Genomic DNA, 21,447 nt, shown 5'->3' on the forward strand with positions numbered 1-21,447 from the left:
TCACCTACATGAAAAAGTGGAGTTTTAAATTAATCACTGATTTTTCCTCAGGTGTCACTTTGGTTAAATGCGTTGTGGCTGGGAGTTTTCTCTCGAAGCAGGAGACTGACACGAGTCCATAATCTATTAGTCGCACATTTACGTTTTGTCCACTATGCAACTAAAGCTGTTTTCTGTAAAGAAACATGCAATAAACCAGAAGTTTGAGTGTGGAAATCACCACTAAAATATGTATACATACCGTATATATTTTTGTCTTGTGTAAGCAATATGAACTCCTGTCTTTTAAGTGATTATTAGTTCTGGAAAACATTTAAAAAGAGGTCATAATTTTGCTTTTCAGAACAATTTTATTACAGAATTTTTCCTATTGCCAATCCCATCCCGCACACATGAACCTTGAGAACAAAACTCCAACAGACCAGACTCTTTTTTAATGCTTGAATTGAACAAAAATTAAACAAAAAAAAAAAAAAGAAAATTGAAAATAAAAAGGATCCAGAATAGCAGGCCAAGCCTGCCACACAATTTCCTTTTTTTTGTTTCTGTTTTCCTTGAGACTAGAAAATACACTTACAATTTAAAGCAGCAACAAAATGTGCATTTACCTGATTATACAATGAAACATTTTGATATAGCATGATTTTCTTACTCACCACATTATAAAACTCTAAATAGTTCCCTTTTTTTTTTGTTGGACCGAAAAGCAAACCATCAATGGCAAAGCAACAGTTTTTAAGCAAAATATACACCTCATGTTCACCTGGAACAAAACTGAAGAATTTAAAGGAAATAAAACAAGTTGTTATGTTAGGTTTTTTTTTAAAAGGTTTTTTATCATTTATACTGATGAAATCAATAGATTTTTTTTCTTTTTTTTTCATTTGGGGATGCAAACGTTATCCTGAATTGACTGATTGCGGTATCCACTTCAACTGTACATAGAACTTCACCTGTGATTCATTGAAAAGCTGAACACCTGAATGACGAATGAAGGACAGCTGCTCCGATGCATTTTCAGAGTACAAATAAACTTCTGAGTTCTTTTACAGCAGTCTGTAGCCTTGCTGATCATCCTGAGCACAGGCCGTTCACATGTGATGCAGAAAAGTTCGGACGTGTCCCTGTATAATTCCAGCGCGTCCTTGTGTGACAAAGTCTCGTCTTCATGAACCCACAAGGTTTTTTAGCTGATGAGGGACTGATCCAGCAGAGTCTTTACAGGAAAAAACACCTACACGATGAGATCTACAGTTTGATTGGATGAGGGGCAGAGATCACTGACGGACAAATGTGCTGTGCTCAGCCTGGAGAGGCATTTCTCATAGACAGCTAAATGTCTCATTTGTAACTACTTTTTCAAGTCTGTAGTCATGTCTCTTCACCATAAAAGTATCCTTACATTTCCAGTACAAGTTTTAGGAATTTTGGCCTTGGGTGGCCATTAATTAGCAGTTGAGTCCAATCTCAAGGGGACACATGCTCAAAATTAGAAGAATAAAATGAAAATAAACTGAATGATTTCCACATTAATGTTCAAACATAAACAATGGTAAAAAGCCGACGACACAGCTATCCCCCTAGCAGGTTACCACCTCGCAGTTCCTGTCCGTAAAGTGCACTCTCCATCCTGCTGTGCAGCTTGGACGTCAGAAAGACAAGAGCAAAAAGAGGATGTGTGTGTTTATGTGAGACCGGTAGAGGAAAGGTAAGTGCCACCGTGTGTGTGTGTGTGTGTGTGTGTGTGTTTGTCTTTTTCCCGAAGTGACTGTGACTCAGAGGACACGACAGTCTCAGGTGAGCGGAGGAGGCGGGGCATCAGGGTAGAGTGGAGGGGTGTGTTTGAGTGTGTGTTTGTGGGGTTGACATTAATACACATAGCCCTCGCTGTAGGGGTGCGGCTGGCAGTAGGGCCCCTCCTGCACGTAGGCCATGTTTTCATCGAAGTGCGACAGCGGCACCGTGTCCTCCTCGTTGATCTGCCGCTCCATGTCCGTCTTCAGCACCGGCCGCTGATTGTCAGGGAATGCCATGGAGAACAAGGCCTCGGGATCGCACACAAACTTGTACACGTATCTCTCCCCGGCCACCTGGAGGAAGATGAACATGTTTTATCTAATTTACAGCTAATACTAAAGCCATATTATCTAGCTTAACTCACAAAGGGGTAAAAAAGGTTGAATATCTGTTGAATCAGCGTGAAGATTTAGACATTTTTTTCAACCTCATCTCCCAAGACATGCTAGAGAAATGGCTTGAGGTCAGATTTCAGTGTGATGGTGGAAAGGACTGTTGTCAGAGGCAGACACAATGTCAGCAGCTGCCTTTTATGCCTATAATGACTCCCATCTTTAACTTAAGTTTGCCTGATTGTGAATCAGTAAATATAAATACTGCAGTTCCTTAGCTCCACCCACTGAGGATTAACTCAATCATTTATATTTAGGCTCTTTTGATGGGCACCATCTCACAGTGGGAAAAAAAAATCTATTTAACTGTTTTTGAGATGCTCCACCTCCTCGTACAGAGTAAACAACCCCAGGGAGGGGAGTTAGTTAACAATCAGCCTACCTAATGTGTGTAAAAGTTCAAAGCTCTTGATCTAAAAAATGAAAAGGGTTCTGGATCTCTGTCAGTGTTGCAGATGATGTTAACTTGTAAAGATTTCTCTACTTTACCTTTTGCATTATTCCCTTCTCGTAGTAGTAACGCAACGATCTGCTGAGTTTGTCATAATTCATCGCTGGCCGATTCTTCTGTATCCCCCACCGACGAGCAACCTTTGTCAAACACAGACAAACAAGACGAAGACAGTCAGTAAACGGAGCTGTGCCAACCCGAAGACAATCACAGACGTGCACAGTCGACCCGATTTCCTGACAAGAACGTTGCAGCTGCTGAAATTTTAAACATACTTCATATTTTCCTAATAAGAGTAATTAGACGAGTCCAGCCTGAGCAGACCTGACCAGGGTGTGTTCATTAGGAGCTTGTCACACACTCAGCTGAGGAGGCAGCAGATGTTACAGCACCTGTCTAGCAGACCACCCACCATCCGGCCTCGCAGTCCAAACCCACAACCCCACAGCACTCTCTTCAGCTTCTCCTCTGATTTTCGCTCTAGTACCTCTTTTCACGCTGTCTCTCACTAATGATTCTTTCCCAGAACAGTGGAACTGCTGTCTTTTTGTCCATGTATCCGCTGACATGCTACACCTGCCCGCTGCAAAGGCAGAAGCCGTTAGCTAACGTTTGTCTGTGGCGTCCCAAATGCGTTTGGTCACCTGATGGCATGAATGGACACCCCTGTTAGCTGCAGCTGGCCTATACCTCTAGACACCATCGGGCCGAGTGGACCACTGCCACGTACTCCTCTATCTCCTCCGTTGTTCACGTCCACCCCCTGATGAATCCCCCAACAGAGACTGAGCCCCACTGTGTGTGATATGGGCACACACAGACCCAGCCTATGTTTCCATTTCAAAAGGTCCAACTACTAACGGCTTGTATTTTTAGGAATACGTCCTGTGAAATACTCAGCAGGGACAGACTGTGTGGGTCAGTAAGTTAGATTAAGTATAGTAAGTATAAAATAAATGGGGTCAAAAAAGGGCAAAACCATTTAAAACTCTGATTTTTCTCTTGAAATCCACATTTTTACCAGGTAGGAGTATGAAAAATGGCTGTAGTTACTGCCTTTCGGCATGAGACATAGTAGTAAACAGTAAGTTTTAGATGAGATAGTAAGATTTGAATGTTAAAACAAACGCACGGTGAAAATAATGCGGCAAGCTTTTTAAGTCTTCATTAAACCAAATTTTTCTTTTTCTTTTTTTTAATATAGTCTTTGTAGCACCTGATATCTGACCCAATGATAAAAAGTTCCTTTGTTGGAGTTCAACACTTTATTTCAGTTAACTGTTTAATGATGACTCATCCAGTGACCAATGAGAATACTTCTCTGATCAGCTGACCAATCAGAGCAGAGCATGCTTTTTTGAGAGCAGCCAAAGTGTAGCAAATAGCTCTTACCCCCAGCTATTTCACGGGAATATTAAAGCCACTTTCCATGTCTTTTGGGATTGTGTGAAGTACTTGTGTGTAATTTCCGACAGTCAGAGATTTTTCAGTTTTGAGGATCAAAAAGGATTTTCCAAACTGAAAGCACCAAGCTAATGGCTGCTCAGAAATGGACCATTGAGGAGCAAATTTTGGGCATCTAAAACAACTGAAACCTCATAAGTTTCCCTGCAGTTCAGTTGCGTTTGTGCAACTATGACAGCGTGTAAAAACACAAAATAAAGATTTTGCTTGAACTGTATTTAAATTCAAGAGAAATGATTGCGTATAGTCTGTGGTATCAAGTATAATGTATTTCTGAGCTTCTCACCTCCTCTGGCTCGATGAGTTTGAACTCCATGCCGCGACCGGTCCAGGCAATGAAGTGGGAGTTGGACGGGTCGTCCAGCAGAGCCACCAGGAACTGCCAGAGCTGCAGGGAACCTCTGCGCTGGTATGATGGGCCCTCACGGTACAGACCTGACTCCTGCTTGATGTCACCTGCAGAACATGCTAAAATGAATGATTGTGCTATAACTGGAAATGACTACACGGAGAGCAGTTTTGTGCTCTCGTGGACAACTCACCTTCCACCTTTTCAGGCACCACGCAGGTATCATCGTAGAAATGCCTCGCCACTTTGTCAAACATACAACCTGGAAAACAAGAGGAATAAGGGCAGTTTTATGTAAAATTCAGCAAGCCCATATGTGCACCTTCACAACATCCACACATATCATCGTTGGTACCTTCAGTCCTGTTAGTGTGAGCCAGATAGCCGTCTTGCCGTAAGTAGACAGAATGGCAGCTAGGCACTTCTGCTGAAACCCAGGCAAGAATGAGAGTGGGTGTTAAAGTGCCCGAAGGCAGCATTAAGAACACTATCCCAGTTACCTGAGAGCAGTCAAAGCCTGTTCACTTAATGCACCACTGGCTCTGATTAAAGAAAAAGCCCTCCAGTGTCTGCATTGCAATGGCTTCCAGCCACAGGCGAGCTCACTGTATCACAGTGCTAATACGTACCCCGAGCGTCTCCACTCAGAGGAGGATTTACTACAGAATGTGCAAACACAGGCTGACATGATGTAAGTTTTTCATAATGCGAGGATGCGATATGATTTCACACAAAATCAAATCCACCTGCAGGTAGAAATGTCTTCTTTTTTTTCATGGAATATTGTGTAAATGAAGTACGTTAGCTAAAACAGTTTGGATTCAAAGACCCTCCGTCTTCTCATCATCCCTCTTCTTTGCTCAACATGAACACACTGTTACTTATTATTTAGTTTACAGTATCAGACATCTGATAGTCTTCTTGGGTGATGCTCGGATGCAGAATTATGTCACCGTTATATCAGACAATATAACAACATTACAAATCAAGAAGTGATGACGGGCCAGATAAGGCAGATTTATTTAGTATCTTGAAATGTGTAAGATCTAAAACAGCCTTTTAAAGAGTAGTAACAGAGATTTACTTTGTCTTTTCTCATCAATTTTCAAAGACCGTGTTATGGTTCTGTATAATTTCATCATCATTTTCTGAAAAGACTTATCTGCTTTAAACTGACTTGTCTAGTTACTGAGTACGCCGGAACCTCCCACAACACAGATGCAATGCTGTGATCAAAAACGGCCAAACAGGTTACAAAGTGAATATTCAATAAACACACTGAAGCCCTTCATTTAGGCCCATAAACATTTCTCTGAGCTTCATCAAAGTAATGGGCTTGTGGAGGAAATTGCTGCTAATGAAATTACCAGCTCCCCTCCCATCCTCTCCGACAGGCCTGCTCCACTCAACATGCTCCACTGTGACTCCTGACAAATCCATTCTCATGCTCCATCTTGCATGTACAGCACAGTAGTGGCAACAAAACTATCAAGACCTCTTGACACATCGACGATCATCTTTTTATTGTATTTTATCCTTGTTTATCCTTGTAATGTTTCCTTCTCGACATATACAAAGCAAAAGTGCAGAAACATGGGGGAATTAGCTTTTTCTTTAAGGTTTAAATCCTCACAAATGATGATAGAATCTAGGAACTTTTCCCTATCTGAATAAAATCAATGATAAAAAAGACAGCTCAGTTAATGATAAAAGATAGCTCAGTTTATGATGCAAATAATTGCCCTGCTAATGGACCCAATACAACCTGGTAGCTACTAAGAGTATGTTTGCTGAGAAATAAAATGTCTTTGTGCAGAAGCCCATGTGTTTTTTTTAGGAATTATCCACTGGTGTTAATTGGCATTTAGAAGCCACGCAGTTGTGAAACTCAGTAAACACATCTACGGCGCTGGAAAGCGAGAAAATACCCCCCCCCCCAAAAAAAATCACAGTTATCTGGCTTTTCAGTGATAAGAAACAACCAAGCTGCTATTAGGCAAACAGACAAAGTGTAACATACAGTAAAAGAGATTTGAAAGAGGCCTGAGTGTGTTTATGAACTTGTCACCATGGGGCTGCTTTTCCCCCTGACTGGTCACACACACTCTCCTCCAGCTCTGCCTCTCCTGGGTCCTCTCCATCGCCTTGTGAATGAACCCAGCAGCCCGGCGAATGTTCATTCATGACCTGATATAGCCTCAGGCTCCACAGAGCCTCATGATTAGGTCCTTTTACTCTTCAAACCAAAGGGAGTGGACAAGCGTGGGAGGGTGCATTCTGGACTGTGAGCAGGCATAGGCCCCCCTCTTTTCTATTAGAGCGCCACAGGAAATGGTGAACGGCGCAGACACCCAGCCCAACCAGAACCCCTGCCCTAATAATGGGTAAACTCAATAAACGCCACCCCCTCCTATCTTGTCTTCTCTCATTCCTAAAATGATAATAATCTGCAAGCAAATCACGTTTTGGCTCTTTGACTTACCAGACTTTAAAGCAGCACGAACACTTACAAAAGCAGCAAGTTTTTCAAATCTCTCACCTGAGTCGTAGGTGAAGTCCCTCGGCTCCTGCTTGATCATCATGCTGGCGGGGTATCCGTGGGGAAGCGGCGCTCCCATCATGGCCGGGTGTTCAAAGAGGGGGTCGGGGTACTCCTGTTTGAAGCCTTGCGGAGGGAAGGGGATGTTGGGCTCCGACATCTGCCTGTGGTAGATGGGCCGGCTGTCCCGAGCCATCGTCGGCGGGGAGGGAAACGAGTGACACGGCTCTGAGAGCTGACGTCGAAATCTGACGAGGATAAATTCATTGGATTTATTACCAAACGACTAAACACTTCACTAGTTCATTTGGAAAAGATAACAATGAAAACAAGTTAAGATTTAAATGCCACTTTTTCAGTTAGATAACTTGAATATAACATTTGAATATTTAAGCAAATCATCTATGCCTGAAGAACCATTTATTATGTTTACATGCAAACAATATCTCTACGGACAAGAATTTTCATAATCATTTAATCTGATATCCACACTCTCATATTGTAGGGCCTTCACAAAAGAGCAGCTTGGTTAACTTATTATTGGTAATGCGCCACAGATGACGCTCATTGATTAGAGCACTACTTTAAAGTGAGGTGATTTACTATTCACATGCTCCAAAAACTTCACCAAAGGAGGCAAGAATAGCACTGCAGATAATAAACGCAATTTAATAATCTATATAAACGCTCAAAAGTAAAGAAGTACTTGAAATTATTTAAACCCCCCTCCCGCACCAAAAGAAAGAGCCTCATCAATAAAAACAGCTGTCTGCTATGTGCTTATTTCTCTGCTCTGTACATGGTTACTGACGATGGATTAGACAAAGCAAGAGGTCAGAAAGTACTTCTCAATGATCAGTAATTCTTTATGACAACACTATGATTTATGTCATTTCAGGTTTGGCTGTTAAATACTGTGCTGCCAAAGGTTGTCGTTTTTGGCGCTGCCCATTGAGGATTCACTCAGCAAACATGATTCACTTGTAAGTTAAACTGATGTGGATCTGCTTCTGTGAACTTATTACATCTGTTCTGAGAACAACCGCCAGCTGAAAGTCCCACATGTAAATGTGATGTAAATGTAAAAGGCTGCAGTACCTGTGGTCCATGGTGTAGGCGTTGTCAGGGAGAGGCTGCGAGGGCGGGACGTGGGCGTAAGTCCTGTCGGGTTTGGGTGTCGGGGCTGCCGTGGGTGAGCCATGGTGGAGGGGGGACACAGGGGTGCTACAGGGGGGCGTCACGGGGCTGGAGGGCTTCATTCCTGCAGGCTGCTTCTGCTCATAGGCACTGTAATAACGACAGAGTTCACCACATTATATTCTGATTTGTTTGAAAGAAGATTTACATACAAGTCTTTACTGTATGCCACAACACTTTCCATTACATGAGAGGAACAAGTCAGGAACATCTCTTTGAATTTGTCTATCAAAACTATTTGGGGATACAATTTGGTTGATTAAAAAAAAATAAAAAACATTAAAATAATCGGAAAAAACATTCCCCTTTGAGCCTTTTCTCTGTTGAACAGTACTGTCTGACCGTTCTCTGTAAATGAAACGCAAACTCAGAGTTGTATTGACTCGTTTCAGGAGAATAAACTCGGAAACGATCAGGATCCTGATGTTAGGCAAGCCCCACCAAATGTTAGACTTTGCCTTTTTTTCTCTTCTCTGTATTTGATCACATGGTGAGAAAATAAATTGCAGTCTTCTACAGAAGTAGATTGCAGTTACATCATGTGATCCAAATCAAATCGGGTCAAAACTGAGTATGAATAGGCTAAAGCACCATGTTCATCTAAAATTAAAAACAGTCACATGACTACACGTCTCAACAGGCTTCGTATTACATTAAATAAAATCAATGATGCCTGCTGTTTCTGGTACAAATTATATGACATTTCTATTCCAGTGCCTGAAAGTCATTTTCAAAGACTTCAAAGGCTGAGAATGATTTACAGTTTACAGCAAATAGAATCTGTTTAAATAGGGTCTTTTTTTTTATTTACAATGAACGTGAACAAGGCTTTATTGGTCAAAACTGTTGATGCATTTATAAAAGACGCTGTGAATGTCGAGGCGGTGTTGTGTTAGCGCCCACCTGATGCTGTACGGGCACTTCTCTCCATACTGGAGCTTGAAGGGCCGCTCCTGACTGCAGTTGGAGCTCAGCTCTGAGCACGGGCTGTGCAGCTCCCTCTTGATCTTCAGCTGCAGACCGTGGAAAGCCACTACAATGTGAGGCAAAGGAAGAAGATGCTATGAGTCATCTTAGCATCAAATACTAACTTGTGTGGTTTAGATCACTTTGAGAGAAAGTAAAAATTACATTTTAACTTAATTTTTTTGGCAAATGTTTACAGAAATATAGAAGTTGTGGCCATTAAAATGAAATAGTTATCAGTGGATAAAGAAACAGGACAAATCCACATTAACTTTTGGTTAGCTGCTACTTATCAGAAGTTAAGGTGTCACCTCTAAATATCAAATTGAATAAATTATCACTCAATAAAACTAGGAATCAGATGAGAATACATGTTGTGTCCCGAGCCATCCCTGATTGAGAAAACCTGTGATGGCTAAATTAGGGTTAAAAGATTGCTTCTCTAAGCACACATCTGCCAGTGGATTTGACATCTCAGGCCATCACTTACACAAACAGCTCACTTCAAATCTCATTTGTTTGGCTTTTTCCTGGCGTGGGCTCTGTTAGTGAAATATGACAATCATAAAACTGGGTGTGCGGCGAGCTCCTATAAATGCTTTATCTGCTTTCAGCTTTCTGTCAATACGTTCCAGACGACAACAACAGAGCTCATTGATCTGAAGGGGGGGGCCTGCGCTCGCTACCTATGGCCCCACAACGAGCCCGGTGCATCTGAGAGGCTGTTAAGTGCCTGATCAGTCCTGATTAACATCCCATCATCTTGAGTCATGATCAACGCTAATCCAATTGACTGCGCCTCTGACGAAAACCCAGTCAGTCAGAATGAAGTCAGGCTCAGGTTGCCTCGCCGATCGCCGTCTCACCGCGACTGCACACAAAGCAGCAGCAAAGCCTTCCCACGGCATTCTATCAAACACAAGAGAGGTCCAGTCGCGGTTGAAGGGTACAATTTTTGACTGATTTTTCAGACTGAGAGATGGATTTTCCCTGAGTTAAAAACCAAGTCACAAGAATCATGAACTGAGAGAGGAAGTCCATCAACTCTTGGTCCAGCTAAAGAAGAAACATTTAGACATTTGACGCCCAAAGAGACCTAAACCTGTGGTTTGGGAATATTTTTCTTTTAAATAAAAGAGCAGACAGGAAGGTCTCCAAATCTGCAAGCAGCTGAAAAGAAAGGATGTTTTGGGGAGTTTTTTCATGACTGACTGACAGCTGCCTTATGAGCAGGGGTCGATCTGCCAACACCCCATCTGACGCAGAGCCGAGACCCTGGGGGACGGGCCACACCGGCCCTGCATGACAGAGCTCAGGGGTTGTTCGCAGCCCTCGCTGGGGGCCTGACCTTTCCAGGTCATCGATCTGAGGTCAAAAAGACACTTCCTGAGGGGAGACCTTTGACGGTACTGGCATGGCAGAGCCTTGTTAAGAGTTTACAAAGTCAAAACAATATCTTAGCTTTGCCTGTCAAGATTACAGTCGGTGTCTCTAACTACAATAAAAACACATGGATTTGTTTTTCTGAGTTTAACACCAGAGCTAAAACCCTACTTCTTGTTTGCAGGTCAGATATCAAATGATATTTTTCATTTCTCTAAATGTTTCTGAGTTTTTCAGTTTGCATACGAGTATGAAAATGCTGTTTTAAATGCAAGTGTCACATCAGCTCTTAACAATAGACTCACACGTGCAGCAGCACAGGGTCTTGAATTAGAAATGGAAATGTCACAATAGATTTCCTCAGTGGGGTGCCAAGGTACACAAATCAATAGTGAGGGCATTGCCTCTGACTAAAACAGAGACTTCCTTTTTAGACCAGAATGTCATGCCCATCATTGCTTGATTGCTCTCATTATCCACATATTGATTAACCAAGATAGTAGGTTGTTTAGGAGAAGAAGCAGTTAGAGCAATTACTGGGTCTATTTTGAATGCAGGTCTTTAAATTTTCTTTTTTTTCCCCTTTTTTTTTGTGCAATTGACTTGAAACATGCATAAATGTTCTTAGTTTTTTGCTGTACAGATCGGATGTAGATGTTTGTTTTAAACATTGTGGCACAGGAAAGTTTAACCTAATTTTAGATGTAATATGTCTGGCAGTCCTTCCACTATACTGTCAAAGGACTGTTGGTACCAACAGTTGTGTACTCTAAGAAACAAATTGTGCTTTTTGGCAGAACCAAAGCCTACGTTTGGCAGATATTTCTCCAGTCCATTCATAAAAAAATACAGGTCTTTTGGCAACAGCGAAAAACCTTCCATTCCATTTTCACCTACTGTAGGTGCTCGCCTTTCCTGTTAAATGATGGAGGCTCAGATCTGCTGGTAACGTGTGGCCTCATTTTACACCTCCTCTACTTCTTCATTCCCTGCTAAGTTATGCTAATGGTAAGCATCTGTGTTGGAGTTCCAGACAAAGAAATTTCTCCTTCTTCTCCTTCAGCCTCAGGACACTTTTACTCCGAGGCCGCTCACACGCTGCTTCTTTGCCACACGAGTGGAGAGTGCGAAGTGACATTGAGGGAAACTGCCATGGAGCCTCTCAAGAGAGTTGATAGGAGGCAATAAAAATATAAAACTGTAAAAACTGTTTGTTTTTTTCTGATACATTTTTACTGATATCTTTGTTTTCCTCTTCATCAGTTTTCTTCCGCTTCCCAAAGAAAACTGAAGCCTATAATATGTAAAAACACTGCTGTTTTACTGTTAGGAAGCATTTCTCAGAATGAATAAACACACTTACTAGCAGTATTTCAATTGGTTTAGTTAAAATAATACGCACACTTCTCCAACAGACATTTCAAAATGTTTCTTTTGCTAATGCTAATTATTCTGGGAATGCTAATAGTTAGCCGAACAGCCGGCTAGTTTGGGAAATATTCAAATGTTACTTTTTGGATTATCTATGCTACTAATCTGGATTATTTATTTATTTTATTTTTTTTACATTAAGTGCTAGTTTACATTTGATATAAATGAAATTTGATGAATTTGTAAAAAGATATGAAATGTGACGACATTAAAGGTGTTTTTAACATATTGACTTCACAAATGAATGAATGAATTAATCATTTTTCCAAGACCATTTGCTACATTTTTTTTCAAATGTATTTTTATTTATTTTGGGGGGCTTTATAGGAGGTATTGGCAGCTGTGTGGATGTGGGATTGATTGGGCCCAGCAAATGCTGGCCAAACATCCCAAGACTGCACTATTTTCAGCTGTGAACACACATTAGATATTTACATGAAGTGCACTAATGGGCACTTATGGCACACATCACTTATCTCTGATGCATGTGGCATTGACGTAAAAATAAATACTACCCTTTTTTTTTATTATAATGATGGAAAAACAGTGGCCCTCTTTAGAATTTAAAAACAACACTTAATTTCATACAAAGTGCCTATCAAAACTGATTTGTTGTGAAATTAATATTAGATGGAGCCTTATCTTTTCCCATTGTTTCTTCCCCTTTAATTTTCTTCTGTTTAGGCACAACTTCCTCCACCCTCACCTCTTTTACTGCTCTCCACTACACCGACCGCTCTGTCTCTCGGACTGGTGAAACCCATATGGGAGAGCTGCCGGCTGGGATGCCTGCTCAAGCGCCCAACCACAGTGCCCTCACCCTCTTGCCATCTGTTAGTGCCTCTACAGTCTGCTGCAGGTTTGCCAACAGGACAATTCAGATGGTCAGCAGTCTCCTGCCATCATGGCCACCCACCCTGGCTACCTCTGAAGGACAACGGGACAGTCTTGGTGACCTCTGGTTCTCTACTGTCCTGAACACCACACAGCTCCTTCATCATGGATTTTTGGGAAAGCCAATTCACCTCCCAGATTTGTACATTTTAAAAATTGCTGAGTTTATGCATGTATTATGAAAGATGAATAATGAGGTCAGATAAATGGGGAAAAAAATAAGAAATCTAATCACAAAATACAATTTAAACAATTTAAAGTAAAATCTAGTTAAAAATGCAAATATTGCCTTTTTAAAGAAATTAAACATGGAGATGCATATAGTTCCATCAATCTCTAGTTTTTAATTCAGATAACAAATGGGAACCTGCTCAAGGATCTTTTGGTGTGATATGGATTAAATGGGGTTAAATGATCAGTAATCTTGCCTGGAAGCCTGATTTTTTTGCCCAGCATAATCATAACAAAATCTCAAATATGACGACAATTTTTAAATCTACTCTAATACAAGTGTAAAAATCCTTTGACTTTTTATCTTTGATTTAGTACAGATTCTTCTCAAATAATTTTACCTTTTGTCCAACTTTTCGCTTAAGGTTAAAGGGCATTGAGGACATAGGGAAGATGCAGGGTGTGGACACACACTTTTGTGTTTTTTCTCACAGTTTCATGCACATTTTGGCTCATCTAAAAGACATGTGCTCTCTTCGGGCCCCACTGAGCTCCACTCACTCAATTTCTGTCCCCACCTTGGCACTACTTCCTGCAGAGATGTACTGTGCCAAGTCACCAGTCGCCGTGTCTTATCCTTATCACAGTGCAAAACTGGCTCATCCCACATCAGAAGATTACTTTTAACTTTTAGGAAGTATTCTTAGAAATAGAATTTGTTCTTTTTTGGGACAAAATATGTAAACAAGGGGAGAAAAAAAGTCATACCTCACTTTATATGCTGTAAAATCCCCAGTGAAGGGTGGAGAGTGTACAAAGCAAACGAAAAGATAGATGCGGCACCTAATATTACTCTGCCTGATTTAGAAAACGTAACCACACTTGATGGTTTGCACAAAAAGCACTTTGAGGAAAGGCCATAAGGAGCATTTTAAAAAAGATCTTATTTATAAGAAATCAAAACAACCATCAGTTGACAGCAGTTTGGACCACCTGGAGTTAAAAATATCACCTCAACCGCCATAAAAAAAACACTGCCTCAATATTTTGATGTTTCCTTATGCAAATAAATCACAGTGTAATAACGTCTCAGAGGCGGAAAGAGGTTCATGAACAACAAGGGAGAGAGATAGACACAGCAAGAGATAACCCCCCTGCACCTGTCTACAGACCTGCAAGACTGCTGCAGCTCTTCAGAGAACACTTGTGCAAGCGAAGGTGATCGCACTGAGAGACACGGAAAAATACATGATGCCACTTGCACTTTCCAAAGCACAAACACACCAGTCGAGGCAGAAGAAAAAACACCACAGATGTTCTCACATGCTCAAACATATAAAGACAAAAATGCAGCCTTGTACTCACAGTTTTCAGTCTGGAAGTCTGGAACAAACTGCTCGTCATTGTCGGGAACTTGAGCTAAAGACACAAGCAGAGATGAACGGATGAATGTTGGTGGATAACACAGCCCCCTACAATTCAATACTGTCCACTGGCAAACAGTCCCGTGTAATATTGGCCTGGCCTGTCCCAGCAGTGTTTGCCTAAAATGTCCAAGAATATGTTTCACAAGAAATTACAGCCGGGACATTTGTTGTGTTTATTTATTCTTAAATTCAGGACATTTCAGGAGCTTTAATATGCTTTAACAACCTCAGGGTCACAACCAGTGGAACAATTTCATGAAGTCATTTTTGTTTCTCATTAAATCCTGAAGCATTTTTTTAAATCATATTACACTTTCCTCCTCCAGAACAGCTCAATTTTTCTTTTTAAATCTTAGTGATTTAAACATACATAAATCACACGAGCCCATCTGGTATTTTAAAGCAACAGCAGATCAAACAATAAAAGACATTGGCTTTGTAGGGAAGACGCTGCTTTCTACTGAAAAATACATACTCCAGTTCTCTAGTCTCTTCTTGTTTGTAATTAAAATTACCAGGAAAAAAACACAGATCTAACACCATAAATACACAAACTCGGTACGCTTTGACTGAAATGTTTTCCATAATTTATTACAGAATTGTTACAATTAACTATATTTCCCCACAAACCACTGCCTGGAAGTGGAAATGATAATTTACTTTAGTGGACCATATATGTCCTAAATCCACTTCCTGAGGTCGCCTTGAACCATTGACTGCTCCACATCCTCGCCTCTCACTCCTTGCCAGCAGCCAAACACCCATTGTTAACAGTATCTAATTGGCTTCTTCCCTACTGGTGAATCCACCTGTACCTACCGAGTTAGGTCTGTTCCAAACCTTGCAATGATTCACCTGTGCTTCTGAAGCCCCTGCACCTAGGCTAATGCTAAAATAATGAAGCCTTCTCCACTTTGGCTCTAATTAAGCATGCACGTATTTATATCACACATATTTACACTCTGTGACAGTTCGTCATGTCCCTCAAGTTTTGTCTCTCTGGCAAAAAGCAAAAAGATATTTAAATGTGTCATTAGCACATCTATTTATACACACAATGAGGCTGATCCTCATTATCACAGGATCAGTAACTTGCCTTGACATGTTTAAATCTACAAAAAAAAGGCAGATTTTCCACTTTTGTCAGTCTTGTTTTGGTCAGGGGTGTTTTTTCCCCCCACCAGAGGTGTGAATTGAGAAGAATAAACAATTAACAGATCAAGAGGAGAAATTGCTCCATATTTTCCAAAAATGTCAAGCGGGTAAAGAAAGCAGCAAAGATAAAAGTATAATCAAACCTTTTTACAAAGGAATTTACTTTATTATTCATCTGGCTTTGCTTCTTGCTTTCTTAAAGGGCCATGCCAAAAATATAAAAAAATGGTATGAAGGAGAGTTCTCAACTCAGCAGTCAATCATTTGATTATCCAAGTAAGAACCACACATTTCCAAGCTGCCAAACCAAAACAATTATAAAAAACAGGCCTCGACTGAAACAAAGAGGAATTCTGTGAAAACGGCAAAAAAGAAGGCATCGTTATTTGTGTCCAAACGGAAGTACAGGTTGGATGAGTCACTGGTTCAGTCTGTGAATGAGCCAGCTGATTTCTGCAACAAACTCCTGCGGGGGAACGGCAGAGCTTGAAATCTGCCGTCATTCACAAAAAAAATTAAATAAGAGGGGAAAAAGGAAGAACGATGAGAGGGAAAAAGTTGAAATCAAATGCAAGGCTTGAGATGATCGGAGGAGCTTTTTAACGAGCAGGTTTTGAACAAATTTGCATTCATTTGTTTAACAGAGAAATTAGTGCACTGACAGCAGAGATAAAACACAACTAAGGCAGAAATCTGAAATTAAATTAGCTGTATTTCTAAATTTACAAAAATAAATAAAAAAAGAGGTGAAGGAGGTTTGATGTGGATCGGGGGGGGTCAGACATTTGGCTGTCATTTAACAAACCTTCAACCTCTCTGTCTCAGAAGTCGGAAATTCAGTCTGTCGCTCATAATTCCTCCTCTTGTTCCAATTACCTGAACTAATAAATCTCAGAAATGGAAAGGTATTCCTTTTCATCTTAATGGACAGGAAGTCATTTATTAAATCCACAATCCTGAATCGTACATCATCACATTGATCCAAGACAGGCAGAACTGTAATCCTTAACAGTAATACCTCTTATCAGCCGCTGTCTCTTTTCTCACTTTGGATACTGAAATATTAAAATCATGTCTTATTCTTTTACACACCCTGCGGTGTGCGGCGCGACGCCTCATCTCACCTCGCCGCTGCTCAGAGTCGCTCAACTATTCCAATATCTGTTTTAAAGAATACTTCTCATTTTTTAAAGGCTTTGGATTGCACTGTGAGCGTTTTCAAATGATTTAAAGAATAGATGGAGCCCATAAATGATTGAGGCTTTTTTTTCTGGCAACGTTAAGGGCGCAAGCAAAAATTCTCCCAACACTTTTCCAGTGAATCTATTACAACTTAATCGTTTTGGGAAAAAAAAAGAAGAAGAAAGTACCAAAGTTGACTCAATTATATTGCATGAGTTGTACTTTACAATGAGAATTAGGGCTTTACTGTACGATGAGCAGGAATGCATTTTATAGTTGTAATAAAATGACGAAATAATAAAAAATTTGCTATAATTGAGTTGTTTGACTAAAAATAAGGCCTATAAAAGGACAATTGTTAAGGATATTGTGATACATTACAGTACATGCCTTTCTGGCATCATATTTTAAGTTTAATCATATGAAATACTGTCGCACTAAATTATAACCCAAAAACCACGTTTTGACTTTTGTAGTTGACTTTTCAAAAATAGTCCAGAATTCAAGGGCTTTGTTTTTATAAATTTACACTTGTTAAAACATAAGATTACTTTTTTCTTTTCATGTAACACTACATGCATTAGTCGGCAAGCAGTTGTAAAGTAAATGCAGTTTGGAATTACAACAAAGTCCTGAAAAGCTTGATTCTTACACCAGCAATTTGTTTTACTTTAAACATGCAAAACTATTTCAAAGCAATACATTTTTACTCTACACTTTATCTGGTTAAAAACTGAGAGAATAAATCAAAAACTACAGCAAAAACACTCTAAAATTTGTACTTTTTACTGTTAAATTCTAAAATGTCCAACTTTTCCTCCATTGAGACATACATTTTAACATTACATGCTGTATAGTTAAATCTTAGCGAGATGCAAGTACAAAAGTAAAGAGAGAAATTAAGCCAACATGCAACCATGCACATAAAGACAACAAAAATGAACAATTTTCACCACTGACCAAAAGTTCGGTGCTGCAGACACGGTGGAAAGAGGACGCTCGCACTTAAATCCTGAAGCATCACGTCTCAGTTAGACCACAATGAGCAAGTCTTTCCATTAGAGACAAAATATGAAAAAAGGAGTGAAATGGGTGGATATTTAAAAAAAAATGAAAAAATTAAATCAGTTTTCTCTCTGAAATTAGGTCTGGTGTTTTGGAAGTTTGCGAGAAAAAAATGATCATAGATCCATTCTTTTTTTTGCCGCCAAGAAATGAAATTGAAGAAGACAAGGTGATGGTATAGTACAGCTGTAGAAGATAAAGAGAGGAGTGCTGAGAGGAAGCAATGAGAGAGAAGGGGGAGGGGGGAGGCATATGAGAGGGTGGGTGAAAGAGAAAGAGGGAGCTGGTGGGCTGTAGCAGAGCTCTGGTGGAGGTGGAGGTAGTGGCGGCGGCTGGCGTGCAGCGTGTTAGCTGCTGCCAAAAGCAGGAGAGACAGTGAGCGTCAGAGAGCCTTCTCCTGGTAATTTGTGATGACACTCTCTGGGTAGAGCCTCCTCGGTCTCCCTCAAGACCCCTCGCTCACAGTCTCTAATGTATGCATGACACACAAGGTGCCTCTTCCACACGGGCTTTTAATTGGACTGCGAAGCTAGGCATGTAACTCCAGGCAGCTTTTTTCTCCCCCTCGCAACCTATCCATTTTTACCCATCTCTCCTCCTTTTTGCGTGAGATTTGAAACACTCACCTTCTGCCAGCCAAGTCTCCTGCAGCTGACTGAGGTCCTGGAAGAGCTCTGAGGGGGGAAGACCGGAGAAGAGAAGGTTTGAAGGCAGTCAGAAAAAACACAGTCAAAGCCCAGGAGAAGTATCAGAAACAACTGACTTCATTACTGCAGGCTGATATGCCACTGGAGCTCAGTGGGCATGTGTGCAGCTAATAACAAGTCAATTTGAGAGTCTGTCAGTGGACAGAGGCTTGTGAGAAACATCACAGGCCGCTGTGCTGTAATTGAGATTCTGTAGTTAGCAGCACAGGTGGCCACAAACCAATTGAATTTTGCTAAATGTTTAGAAGCCGTGAAATTAGCTTCTCTCTCTGTCCTGTGCCTACCTTCAGTGTCCATAGCCAGGTCGGACTTAATGAATTTTCTCTTTCTGTCATTTGCTGGTCTCTCGAGGCTTGTCTTCTTTTCTTGCAGCTTCTAAAAAAAAGAAATAAAACAAAAAGATATTTCTTATTTCTTTTCCTTACTGAAGCAGTGATTCTGTGATTGGCTTCAGCATTTGTGTGACTGAAATAGCAAATGAAAGAGCCTCAATGGGACACTCATTGATGCTTCATTCACTTCTAAAGCTTAAACTATGTAAAAGGGTCTGTGCTTCACTTATCAGTCATAATTAACATGCTGTCACATGGTGCATAACCAATAACAGGCACCTTGTTCAGCTCTTTATCTTTGATGATTAGATGAAACTTAAATGGTCCCTGAGGAGGTATTGAATCCTGGCAGCAGCAGAGAAAAAGACATGAAATCAGAAAAAAAGGATTTTAAGAGAGGAGCCAACATCAACACTGCGGTGCAGTGAATTATGTACAAATCAGGACAGTGTCTTCATTAAGGGAGTTGGAGCTGGATGAACAATAGCTTCATGGGATGATTTCGCTTAAACTTTTTTTAACGGCAGTGATTACTCACTTTGGAGTTATAGTAAGGCACTTGCTGGTCGTGAAATCCATCCATTCTGCTTCAATAGGCGAACGATCCCCAAAGTGTCCAGTCTTCTGTCGCGTCAGCCTTTAAAATAGCAGAGAAACAGAAAGAAAGGGGGCGTAAACTCTTTAAAATACAACTCGATTCAGCTGTTTTGAGCTTGGAATGACCGTAAACACCGACGGCGATGCTGTAAAGTTAAGCTGTCAGTCAGCAACGGCAACATGATGCGTAAACGGAGAGCGCTCAGTGTGCGCCGAGATGTTTCCTCGCTATTCAATAAACTTCCACAGCGGAGGAAGTGTGGAAAACCGCGTGCACTCACCTTCCGAGTTCGCACCGCTTTCATCCGCGCGCAGACTGCCACAGAGCGGCTGCAGGATCCGCACAGTCCCGGCTGCTGCCCAGCAATTCTCCCCGCTCACTGCGCTGCTTCCTAGCGGCTTGGCATCGCCTCCCCGGGGCCTCCCATGGAAACAAGCCGCTCCGCTTCCTATTGGTTGTCAATGCCTTTCACTGGATCAGATTGCTGGCAGTCAATCACGCACGGCTGCAGGCGGTGGGCACGGGCAGGGTCAATGACAGCATTGTCATGGATGTGAACATTAATGCTGTTTTAATAACAGAAACTATGCAACAAAGTCAAATGTTTCCTGCTTTTAAATACTTTTAAACATTAATGTAAGCGGCACCTGCAAACCTCCATTTTCTCCACATACTCACTTCTCTCCCGGTCAAGTTTGTGACCATGGTAACCGTGTTTTGAAGAGCTTCCAGAGGGACTTGCTTAAGCGCCAGCTCTTCCCTCTCCTGTAAGGGATACATTGTTGAGTGCCGCAGACTTACGGAGGGCACTGACCTGGAAGCAAAGCACAGGTCACCGGCTAAAACCGAGGACAGCTTCCAGGAAACTGAACACTGCTTTCCAAAACACAAAGTCCAAACCCCAAACTCCTGTTAAGTTTTAAACACACTGGGTTAGACAGTTGCATACATTACTTTTGCGAAATTATTGAGCTACTTATGATTATATCTTTTGCGCTCATAAGTTCCCGTAACAGGAAGCTCTTTTTGTAATCTCTGTTAATTACTTTACAAACATTTGATCAAATTTGAATAAAAACAATGTTCATGTTCATTGTGCACATGCACACAGCACTACTGGAGTACTGATGTGCAAAGGATGTTATATGTTTTATATATAATTACTTTAGAGTGAACAATTTGAAGAGTTTGTAACAGAAAACGTGGTTTAACATTCTTTTAAACCCATTTGAGTGAGTGACAACAAATCCCTTGATTTGGGAAATACATGATTAATGTTTCCATTAACTAGTGAAGCAAATCTGGAGTTTTTTTTTTTTTTAAAAAGTCACAAAAAAGAAATGGTAATCACACACTGACCGATTTAAAGCAAATAAACTAGGCTGCATATTATTGCCAGGGAACGGTGGTATAGGCTGCGTAGGCAAGTAGAAGACCTCGAGGACCACTGCGGTGGACACTTTTAAGGTTAAGCTTCTAGTCATCCCAGCTAATCAATTTATCCAGCAAAATACCAGAAATTCAAACTAATATTAGAGTTCTCGCCTCATCTACTGCATTTCCCTAACCAGTGCCACGAGTAACCTGGGCCTAATGACCGATGATCAGTCGTCATCTGAGCATTTTCTTACCCGTCTGTTCATCAGTTATCCGACCTGGTAAGCCATCCAAGTCTTGGTACAGGTAATAGTTATTTATTGTCTTGACAACTGCAGTGTTTGTCTAGCTGGTCATCCACAGTGATGCCACTATAGATGCTCGGGAAAGCAGAGGCATTTCTGGTGTTTGATCAAATAAAAAAGGGTGCATTACTCCACTATGCACTGGACTCAAAGGTCGACTGATTACTGAAGCAAACTCAAATCAGTTCTTGCCTGTAGTGCGATTTTGGACTACAGCCAGCTGTTTAAACTCAGTCATAGAGGCTAATTCTCCTTTTTAAGCATC

The 21,447-nt window shown here is 41.0% G+C and overlaps 2 protein-coding genes across 12 annotated transcripts in view; one reads left to right on the forward strand and one right to left on the reverse strand.

The window, feature by feature from the left end:
- The window catches only part of tmem106ba (transmembrane protein 106Ba), a 470,787-nt gene that overhangs the window by 128,846 nt on the left and 320,494 nt on the right, over positions 1-21,447 (forward strand). The window lies entirely within an intron of this gene.
- etv1 (ETS variant transcription factor 1) lies at positions 413-20,261 on the reverse strand. 11 transcript variants are annotated; one of them, XM_072393651.1, is made up of 15 exons: positions 20,179-20,261; positions 19,781-20,005; positions 19,441-19,539; positions 18,855-18,945; positions 18,490-18,537; positions 14,400-14,453; positions 14,207-14,261; positions 9,093-9,222; positions 8,091-8,279; positions 6,993-7,240; positions 4,809-4,880; positions 4,647-4,715; positions 4,391-4,572; positions 2,679-2,780; positions 413-2,090 (listed from the first exon to the last, which is right to left on the reverse strand). In XM_072393651.1, exons 3-15 carry the CDS (start codon positions 19,479-19,481, stop codon positions 1,869-1,871), a joined length of 1,503 nt encoding a protein of 500 aa, XP_072249752.1. In that variant the 5' UTR covers positions 19,482-19,539; positions 19,781-20,005; positions 20,179-20,261; the 3' UTR covers positions 413-1,868. The 11 variants fall into 11 exon arrangements, with proteins under 11 accessions (XP_072249752.1, XP_072249751.1, XP_072249749.1 ...); XM_072393650.1 differs by lacking the exon at positions 14,207-14,261 and adding an exon at positions 19,182-19,247 and having other exon boundaries at positions 4,391-4,560; positions 4,809-4,877; XM_072393648.1 differs by lacking the exon at positions 14,207-14,261 and adding an exon at positions 19,182-19,247 and having other exon boundaries at positions 4,809-4,877.

This window comes from Leuresthes tenuis, unplaced genomic scaffold (assembly GCF_036924035.1).
Source record: "Leuresthes tenuis unplaced genomic scaffold, fLeuTen1.0.hap1 SCAF_10, whole genome shotgun sequence".
NCBI lineage: Eukaryota > Metazoa > Chordata > Actinopteri > Atheriniformes > Atherinopsidae > Leuresthes > Leuresthes tenuis.